The sequence below is a fragment of the Crocuta crocuta genome, unplaced genomic scaffold, assembly GCF_008692635.1.
Source record: "Crocuta crocuta isolate KB4526 unplaced genomic scaffold, BGI_CrCroc_1.0 scaffold53, whole genome shotgun sequence".
Taxonomy (NCBI): Eukaryota; Metazoa; Chordata; class Mammalia; order Carnivora; family Hyaenidae; genus Crocuta; species Crocuta crocuta.
In genome coordinates this window covers 2,530,602-2,540,686 of record NW_027529432.1, presented here as the reverse complement: position 1 = coordinate 2,540,686, position 10,085 = coordinate 2,530,602, and the positions used below count along the sequence as shown (strand labels likewise).

General features: G+C 58.9%; 1 protein-coding gene across 5 annotated transcripts in view; it reads right to left on the bottom strand.

Annotated features, from left to right (window-relative positions):
• Window positions 1-9,319, bottom strand: part of SCYL1 (SCY1 like pseudokinase 1) — an 11,051-nt gene extending 1,732 nt beyond the window's left edge. Inside the window, exons 1-12 of one of the 5 annotated variants that reach the window (XM_077759789.1) lie at window positions 9,149-9,319; window positions 8,835-8,957; window positions 8,524-8,750; window positions 8,042-8,132; window positions 7,810-7,965; window positions 5,322-5,480; window positions 4,354-4,461; window positions 3,462-3,575; window positions 1,589-1,744; window positions 817-1,005; window positions 619-694; window positions 191-352 (exon numbers count right to left, since the gene is read on the bottom strand). In XM_077759789.1, coding sequence (XP_077615915.1) covers window positions 191-352; window positions 619-694; window positions 817-1,005; window positions 1,589-1,744; window positions 3,462-3,575; window positions 4,354-4,461; window positions 5,322-5,480; window positions 7,810-7,965; window positions 8,042-8,132; window positions 8,524-8,750; window positions 8,835-8,909 — 1,513 coding nt within the window. In that variant the 5' untranslated portion in view covers window positions 8,910-8,957; window positions 9,149-9,319. The remainder of the gene's footprint in view (window positions 1-190; window positions 353-618; window positions 695-816; window positions 1,006-1,588; window positions 1,745-3,461; window positions 3,576-4,353; window positions 4,462-5,321; window positions 5,481-7,809; window positions 7,966-8,041; window positions 8,133-8,523; window positions 8,751-8,834; window positions 8,958-9,148) is intronic. The other 4 variants (XM_077759788.1, XM_077759786.1, XM_077759785.1 and 1 more) reach the window with 4 other exon arrangements.
• Window positions 9,320-10,085: the final 766 nt, after the last annotated feature.

The window sequence follows — 10,085 nt, the reverse complement described above, 5'->3', positions numbered from 1 at the left end:
CCAAGGGGGGTGGGGGGGGGGGGGGGGGGGAGGGGGTAGGTGCAGACAGAAACTCATGAGGGGACTAGACTCTGCTTGTCCCCTACGTCCCCACTGCCACCCCAGAAGAAGCCAGACAGTAATAGCTCCTGGGTGCCAGCACTCCGGAGCCCTCCTAGTCACCGATGCAGCCACTCTGGGGCACACTCACCCTCGGGCGTGGGTCTCTGGGGGACGTTGGTCTCAGCCGGGGCAGCTGTTGGGTGTGCACGGATCAGCTTGGACGTGAGCGAGGAGACCCCTGTGACTGCCCAGCCTGCCCAGCTGGCTGCAGCTCCCATTCCAGGGCTGGACGCTGCATGGACATCCTTCTCTGGGCAGGGACAAGGACACAAGTAGAGTCACCTCGAGTTCTCATGGGGAAGGCAGTAACTGGCCCAGAGCAACCTGTAGCGGCTCCCCTTCTCCAGGCCTGTGCCCCCATCTCTAGGATGGGGGAGGTGGGGAGCAGTAGGGTCGGGTCTACTCTCTGGGCTTGTTACAGCTCTCAGAGACTCCTGTGACACGGACAGGGGCTATGACAGGTGACAGTCAAGGATGTGGGGGAAGGAAGAGGGAACATGAAGGGGGGCCACTCACCCACTTCAGCCAGCTGGGTTGGGTCCTCTGACACAGACTCCAGTTTGGACAGGAAGCTTCGAATGGCCTTGAAGGCCTGTGGGGTCGGAAGGGGCAGAGCTGGGGACGCCAGGGTTCCCATGAGCCCACCGGGCCAGCTAGGGCCCAGATACCCCCCCGCTGCCGGAGCCCCAGAGCCTGGGCCAAGCTGTGCCTCACCTGGTCCCGCACGGATTTCTCGGGATCCACGGTGAGGCCACAGAGCACGGGCAGGATCTTGTGGGCACAGTCATTCATCGAGTAGAGGTTGTGGGTGGCAGCAAAGCCCAGGACACCGGCCACCCGGGAAGGTGCAAATGGGTCTTTGGTGGCCCGGCTGAAGGCGGAGGTGAGGACCCTGTGTCGGGTCTGGCATGGGGTGGGAGAGAGGGGTCCTGAGTTCAGGGTCAGTACTGGGACCCAGACATCCCAGCCCAACTGCCCGCAGCAGAGGCCAGCCATGGGCTCCCCCAGCATCTGAAACTGGGAGCTAATCACCAACAAATGAGAATTTTTCCTGAAAACTCGATCTTGGCTTCTCCTCCCAGATCAGCCTGCTCCTGCTGCCTCAGGACAATAGGGGCCAGAGCAACAGCTGCTCTGGGACCGAGGTGCCCGCCAGGACCACCGCCACCATTCACTCATTCCTGTTAACTGGCTGGGCACTGCAGACATCTGCATTTAAAAACCTTGGCCACGGCGGGGGGGGGGGTAGTTGGGGGGGTGGGGGGTGCACATGGGCCAAGTGAGCCTGGGTTCAGTTCCCAGATCCGCCACTGCTAGCTGTGTGACCTGACACCCCTCAGTCGACCCTCCCGCATCGGGGCTGGGAGCACCCAGGGCCTGAGTCTCTGAGAGGATCACAGCCCCTGCATGAGGAGGCCTGGCCCTGGAGGACCCTGTGGTCCCGGGGACAGGGATAGAACCCCCGGGATCTATGTAGGGCACTCACGCTGGCACTGAGGTAGGAGCCGATTTTGCCCAGGCAGACGGTGGTGTTGCAGCGGATGGGGCCCTGCTCATCCTTGGCCTGCAGCCGCGCGAAGTGCTTCATCAGCTCCACGTTGAGGTTGGCCTCGTTCAGCTTCGGGGCCAGGAGCAGCATGGACTGCAGGGTGCGGGAGTGTGGACATGGTGGGCCACGGCCAGTCAAAGGGCCACATGCAGGAGGGGGCTCCGGGGAGGGCGTGCGGGCCAACAGTGGCACTGGGTGCTGAGGGAACCTCCCGAACCTGCCCCCCCCCAACCTGGTCCTGGCCCCTATCCAGAATGCCGCACAAGGGGACACTTCTCTGTTCCCATTACAGCAGAACCTCTGAAGTTTGTGCACACTCCTGTCTCCCATTTTTCTCTCTCTTGCGTGCACTCTACTCAGACTTCTACAGAAACACCGCCCCACACACACACTCTACCCACTGGCTCGAGGAGGTCACCAGGGACCTTCGTGTTGCTAAATGCAGGGCCCAATTCTCCGTCCAAACCAGCTGTGACCCCTCAGTAGCTCTGACACTCCTGAGTTCTCCTTCCTCCTTGAAACTGCCATCTCTGGTCCTCCAGGGCCCTGCCCTCTCCTCATTCTCCCCTGACCTCATCAGCTCTTCCTTCTCCATCTCCTATGGCCAAGGTCTTACTGTTCAGACCCCCAGAGGTGCTCACCAGGCCTCTTCTCTTTTCCACCTCACCCTAGGTGATCTCGCCCCTTTCGTGGCTTTGAATGCCCTTGTTAGCTGACAAAGCCCAGATGAACAGCTCGGGCCCAGATTTCTTCCCTAAACGTCACATGTATAAAACCAGGGGCCGAATCGACATCTGCACCTGCCTCACTAGGCCGACCTCCTCCCGCAAACCTGTGGCTCCCAGTCTTCTAGGTAAATGGCAACTTAACCTTCCAGTTGCCCAGGCCAGAAACCTCGGAGCCATAGTTGGCTCCCAACCCGCCCATCAGCACATTCTGTCTGCCCCACTTTCGGAATGTGGCCCCTTCTGTCCACCAGCTGCTACCCCTCAGACCTGGGCCACCGTTAACTCTCAGACTCCACCTCTCACAACCATGCCCCTTCAGCCATGCTAAACCTCTCTCTCTCTTTTTTTAAAGGTTTTATTTATTCCTGAGAGAGAGAGAGAGTGTGAGCAGGGGAGGGTCAGAGAGAGAGGGAGACACAGAATCTGAAATAGGCTCCAGGCTCTGAGCTAGCTGTCAGCACAGAGCCTGCCATGGGGCTGGAACCCACAAACTATGAGATCATGACCTGAGCCAAAGCTGGATGCTTAACCCACTGAGCCACCCAGGCGCCCCCAGCCATGCTAAACCTCTTGCTGCTACTTCTGCACTCGCCTCAGGACCTCTGCACGTGTTCCTTGTGCAGGGCACACTTTCCTCCAGCTCTCCACCCGCCTTGATCCCTCGCCTCCTTTCTTTAAATGATACCTCCGTAGCAAGGTCTTCCCTGATCGCTGTTGTTTAAACTGCAAACGCTTCTCTTCACGCTGTTACTTTCTAACATAACGTATCTTTCCTAATTCTGCGTCCCATCTGCCAAGCCCACTCCCTGTCACCTCAAAAAGAAGCTCCATGAGGCACAGTGCACCCCAGCACGGGGCACAGGGCTGGGCACAGAGAGGTGCTCAGCCAGTGTCTGCTGAACGGAGGACTATAGGCCGATCCCAACCTGCTTTCCCCACCAGCCGCTGAGCCGCACTCAGAGCCGGGCCCTACATGCAGGGTCTGCCCCTCCCTTAACCTGCTCAGACCACAGGCCAAAACCAAGGTCGCTGTGTCCCCAAGTGAGCCCCCTCTGAGCCATCAAAAACCAGGTCACACCCACCTTGACTGTCTGCTCCCGGATGGCAGGGTTGGTGTCCAGGAAACCGTGTACAACGTGGGGAAAGATCTGGGTGTTGACTGTTGGCTCATCGAGGTATTGGATAAACTGTTCCATCTGTGGCCCAGTGCGGGGGAGAACACAGTCAGCGCCCCGCCCCCCAACCCTGACCACAGCCACCAGCTCATCTCATGGCTTGGTTTTCCCCCTGGCAGGCAATGGCCAGCCAGGTGAGTCTCCTGAGCCCCCTACCTTGAACCTGGCCTATATCTGGCTTTCACACCACATGGAGTGATGAGGATGGGCCAGGAGGGTGCTGGGAAGAACCTAGGATTGGCGGCTGGAGGGCCCGGCCTCTGGTCCTGCATCACGCCCCTTCTTAGAGCCTCTATGGTCTATTCTAGAAAAGGGATTAGAAACCCGAAGCCAGAAAGTGGTGGGAGGAGGGCTTGCATGTTTGGCAGCTGGGGAGGGAATGACACCTGGGAGCCTCTAGGTACTTGCTGGCTCATAAGACGCCCCCACCCTTGATCCCACAGATCCTGTCTGATGCTCCCAGCTGCCCAGGGATTGGCAGGAGTGACACTATCCCCACATCATGGACAGCTAAAGTGACCAAGCCAAGAGACTGGGGGAGCAGGACAGTTGGTGCCTGTGGTCTGGGTAGGCTGTGACTTCCCAAAGCTGCCAGGGAGCCCTGTGATTGTCTCAACTTCCTGAGCGCCTAGCCTTACCAGTCCCTCACCTGTGTGTGTTTGGGGAAAGGTTTCTGGGGTGCCAGGGCAGGGGCTCAGGCCACCAGCCTGGGGCTGGAAGTGAGACAAGGGTCTCCCCAGCAGCCAAGGTGGGGTCTGGGTGGGGTGGAAGGGGACAGGGTCTGCCCATAGCCCCTAACCTGCTGTAGGAGGCGGATGCGCATGGCCCGGTCGGTGGATGAGAACATCTTGACCACCACGGGGATGATCTTCTGCTGATACTCCTCAGTGTTGAGGAACTTGCCCACCTTTGGAAAAGAGCAGGAAGAAGGGGCTCAGCTATATCCACAGAAGTGGGGTGAATTTACTAGGCTCATTTACCTTCCTTGGACTCCCTGCTGTTCCCAGGGTGGGAATGGAGTGATGGGGGAGGGCATCGGGCACTTCTGCAGCACCCCCTCTGCCCGTACTCCATCTCAGGCGGCCCTGCCTTTAACTTTTCCAGTCCAGGCCCCTCTTAGAAGGCTGATGAAAGCTCTATGCCCTTCCCTGTAATCAGGCACCAGTGTACCACATGCACACATATGCACACGGAATTCTGCCTCTGATTTCTGGAAGCTCCCGGCCATCAGGATTTGCTGGCTGTCTTCCTCTTGCCCCATGCCAAGCCCCTTCAGGGGACAGTGTTCTCCCAGGGTGGGCAGAGTGGGGACCGGCAGGTGCCCAGGTAAGGGTGGGCTGGGGTCTGAGGAAGAGGGGAGGAACCAGCCCCTAGAAGTCAAGAGAACTGAGTGCTGAGCGGTCAGGAGGGAGGAGGGCAAGTGGGGTGGTGAGCAGGTGATCTCCTGGGCCTTGGAAACCATGGTGCACGCGTCAGACCAAGGGCACTGGGCGGGGGAAACAGAAGGAGGTCCGTGGGCTCTCAAGCAAGGGGTCTTCAGAAAAAGAATTTTAGAGGCCCAGGCTTTCGCCTCCTCAAGGACAAGGAGGCCACACAGGCTCCCTAACAGCTGATCAAGGGCCCTGGATTTCTGGACCAAGGGGACATCAGCAAGAAGCCCCTCACGTGTGTGGATCTGCCCTGACCAGGCTGCCCCTCCCCCAGAGCCTTCTCCTTTACCATTCAGACCCACCGGGCCAGTCCCTGGGCCCCGGGGGCCCCGCATACCTTGAAGAGGGGTGTGAGGACAACGGCCCCTGCATTGCCAAACTCGAAGGCGGTCAGCAACTGGGGCAGCACCTTGTGGCGGCAGAAATCCTCAGGGAAAGAGTCCAGGCTCTTGCTAAGCTCTTGGAAGAACTTCTGCTTCTCAGCCGGCTCTTTGATCTGGGGGTGTCAAGGACGGGATACAGGGAGGAGAGCAGCCTCGATCAGCCTCAGCTACAGGCAGGGACAGAGAGTCACCCCCGGCCTGAAAGGGAATTTAACTATATGGGCTCTGGAGCCCAACAGCCTGGATTCAAATCCCAACTCACTCATTTAGCAGCCACGTGGCCTTGGGCCATCTGTGAAGTGGGATAATAACCATACAGAGCTGTTCTGCAGATTCAACTGGAAAATGCTCGTGAAAGCTGCCAGCACCGTGCCTGGCGAGCCGCGGGTGCCTAGTCAGTGAGTGACTGTCATTCTCGTCATTGCACCTGACCTGTCACTAGGAAAGCAGCCACCTGGGGCATCAGACCTTTGTCAGCATTGCCTCTGCTCCTCACAAACAACAACACAAGGTGTGAGTAGCAGTAACACCAGCACACCAATGAGAAAACTGAGGCTCAGAGACGGGAGGGGGCTTAGCCCATCCATGTGGCCCTGGCTGGGTGGGTGTTCGAGCAGGCAGGGACCAGGGGTAGTTAACCCCGAGACCTGGTCCTCCCACTAAGCCAGACAGGCCAGGCTCAATGGTCCCCCTAATCTGCCTAATCCCCACAACTCACATCTCCTGACGACAGACTACGCCAGGCAGAGTCACACGCTAAAACCTTTACACGGGCTAAATAATGTTCCCATAACTTTATAGGATAGGTGCCAACATAATGCACATTGAATCCAACAAGGAAGCTAAGGCACAGAGAGGGCAAGGAATCTGTCCAAAGTCACACAGCAAAGAAGCAGACAGGGACTCAGCGGTCTGGCACCTCCACTGTGCTGCACCCCGCGAGGACATGCTGTCATTCCCTCATGTATATGCAAGGAGGTTGAGACTCGAGGTCACCAGCCAAGAGTGACCAGCCAGGGATTATACCCTGGTCCTGTAGGCTTCCAAAGCTTCTGTGCTTTCTGCTGTACCCTCATTCCCCACGCCACTGCCTGGCCCAGAAGAGCTGACCTCCGGCTGGGAGTGAGGAGGACCTGGTGGGCCCTTAAGTAGCTCAGTCAAGCGTGGGAGGCAGACCTGGTGCTCTGACAGCCAGGGTCATGGGGTGCCAAGGCCCCGAGGAAGACTGAACCACACTCAGGTCGCATAGCTGGCCTCTCTCCACCAGCCAGCCCGGTGACAGGAAGAGGGGCCCCAAGGCCCTGCCCTCCCACCTTTCTCCCTGGGCCTGGCCAGAAACAGCCCATTTCCTATGGAGCACAGTATAAGAAGGGTGGCCCGGCAGAGTCAGGAGGAGAACTCCATGTGACAAAGTCCCCGCTGCCCCCACACGGCCCAGGAGACACAGGGCCCAGCACCTCCAGCGCTTTTCCCTCAAGATGAAGCTCAGGCTCCCTGCTCTGAAGGCCCTCCCTGCACCCATGCAAGTCAGGATTCCACGGGCCCTGCTCCGTCAAGGTCCAGCAAGTGTCTCACTCCTCTCCCCCTCCAGCTTCTCAGTCACCTTTCCGTGCCCTCCACCCCCACCCCCACATGGCCGGGTCAGAACAGAACAGATACCCAGGGCTGAGCCTTCCTCCCGCATTTCCTACAACAACCTCCAGGCCAGCAGACACTATTATTACCCCATTATACAGATATGGAAACTCAAGTTCAAGGAGATTAAGCCATGGATTCCTTCCTCACATCTTTCCATTTGCTGCTCCGTCTGCCTGGAACATTCTTCCCCAACCCCCATCACCATGGCTCCCACCTTCCCCCTCTTCGGGTCTCAGTTCAAATGTCACTGCGGAGAGAGAATTTCTCCCTGAGCGCCCTGACCCACTATTTTCCTTCCTGGTACTTATCCCCATCCTGGGAACACACATTTCCTCATTTGTGTATTTCCTGTTTCTCTCCCCCAGCGAGAGTCCCTACGGGTGGAGACCTGGTCCATTTGCTCCCTGCCAGGTCCTTGCGGGCAGGGGTCTAGGTCTGACTCTCCCTCCGGACTCTGCTGCCCACGGCACAGCGCGGCACCGGGCGTGGCATCCATCAGGGCCGCTATGTACAGGTGCAGTTAATGGAGTGCCAGGGGCAGTCACGAAGTACCCACTATGTGCCAGGCACCATATTATGCACTTCAAACTCACTGAATCCTCACTGAGATCCTTTGAAGTGGGTTCTAGGATAGAAAGTGCGTCTGACAAGCCACACAGTAAATACGAGTCGGAGCCAGAGAGCCTGGCCCCCCGGTCCGTGCTGGTCTCCCAGGGTCTAATCATAAGGGAGCCCACAAGCTGGGGCGGGAGGACTGGAATGAAGAACACAGGACCAAGGGCCAGGGTGGGGTGGGGGGCTCACCTGAATCTCCTCCAAAAAGAGGTTCGTCTCCACAAAGCGGTTGTTCATGAAGCCACCGGGCGCCCGGCAGTTCTGCAGGAAGCGGGCTGGGTTGGGACGCACTTTGGGGTTGGCTCCAACTAGCTCGCAGTAATGCGGCACCAGCGATTTGGGGATCTTTGCGAGAAGGGTCGGTGTCAGGGCGGGGCTGGCTGGCTGCCAGGCAGGGGCTGGGGTTGGGTCGGACACTCACCTTTCCAGGGTTGCGCAGGGCGGCTGCCCGAGGTAAGGGCCCGTTGAAGACTTCCCAGATGAGGCAGCCCAAGCGCCACATGTCGGCTGACCTGAGGCAGTGTGACCAGAGCCGCTCAAGGCCCTGCCACCTGCCAGCACAGACCTCCAACCCGCCTTGGGCACCAGACACTAAGTGCAAGGCAGACCTTGGGCTATGCCTCTCAGCTGATCGTCCCGGGAGCCCTGAGAAGCAGGGCTCATTAGTCCCATTTGACAGGTAAAGGAAGTGAGGCTCAGAGGAGCAAGGACATCCACCCCGGCTCATACATCTGTCAAACTCAGGACCACCAAAACACACCCAAAGCCTGCGTTTCTCCTGCCCTACCTCCCTGAGGACCCTAGTTCCCTCCCTAGGCGGGCAGCAGGGGGCAGAGGCATGCGTGCCAGACAGTTGAGGGGTCCTGAGGCTACAGGACCTTCCAGAATAGGGCAGCCACCCACCATTTCTCTCTGACCGCTCTGCCACTGCCATCAGCCAACTCCGGGGGGTCATACTGCTCAAGTTCAGGGACCCCCTTCCGGGGGGGTCCCCCGCCATTGCCCTGGGCCGAGTACATGTAGTCCAGGCCCCCCAGCTTCCACTCGCCGGCCCGGTCCACGAACACAGCGGCCATGCAGACGTTGTTGTGAATGAGGCTGCAGTCATTGACCAGGAAGCTGAGGGCTTTCTGGGGGCAGAAGGAGCCATCACACTCCAGCAACGGGAGCCCCCCACCCTGCCCTCATCACCACTGCCCCCCCTCCCACCTCACCACGATCTGGTGGAGCCCCCAGGAGAGCTCCAGCTCCTTCAGACCACCGGCCTCGGCTCGCTCCTTGAGGTACATTCCCAGTGGGGTCACTGCCTCTGTCACTACATGGAGGCACTTGTCTGTCTGAAGAAGGGGACATGGCCGGAGAGGAAGGGGACATGAGAGGCACAGGGAGAGAGGTGGAGAAGGGGAAATCAAATCTAGGGGTGCGGAGGCAGGAGGGGTGGAAGCGGAGGGGCAGGAAGACAGAAGACAGGGCTGGGAGACTGGGAGAAAGTGAGGGGCAAGGATGGGGCAGCCTGGGCAGCAGGTACCTCCAGCCCATCGATGTAGGCCAGAATGTTGGGGTGCCGGAGAGTTTTGAGGCGCTTGAAGGCAGCTTTGGCCACCTGGGTCTGCTCTTCGGCACCGGGCTTCACATCGTACACGAAGATGGACACCGGGCTGCCTGTGGCCTGGGGGGAGGGCAGAGGGACCTCAGGGACGTGGGCCGGGCCCTGACGACCACTCCAGTTCCGAGATGGGGCTCCCTGCCCCCACCCAGCTGACAAGTGGCGGGAGTAAAGGGCCACTGCCGGGTCTCCCCACTGGCCAGCCTTCAGGGACTGAGCCGGGNTGCGCGGAGACTAGCTCTAGGGCAGCTGGGCCAAGCGCTTGCTGGCCCCGCGTCGCCAGTTACCAGGTGTGTGGCCCTGGCAGTTCACCCAAATCTGAGCCTCTGTGTCCTTACGTCTAAAATGTGGGTGATAGGGGGCGCCTGGGTGGCTCAGTCGGTTAAAGCGTCCGACTTCGGCTCAGGTCATGATCTCACGGCTTGTGGGTTCGAGCCCTGCGTCCGGCTCTGTAGTGACAGCTCAGAGCCTGGAGCCTGTTTCAGATTCTGTGTCTCCCCCTCTCTCTGACCCTCCCCTGCTCACTCTGTCTGTCTCTCTCTCTCAGAAATAAAGCATTAAAAATTTTTTTTAATTGAAAAAAAAATTAAATGTGGGTAATAGTAGAGTCCATCTCCCAGCATTATTATGGGGATGAGAACTTGAGAAGGAACAGGGGACGGAGAAAGGGAGGCAGGGAGGAGGAGAGATAGGGAGAACCATGCAAGAGGAAGCTGTAGACAGACAGAGGTGAAGGGGTGCAGTGAGAAGTGGAGTAGAGACTTAGGGAGGACAGGACGATTGTCCCCAAGCCATATGCTCTCTCCCACCAGCCAGTGGGCGGCTCCAGTATCCAGTAAGGCATCAGAGTTGGTGGAAT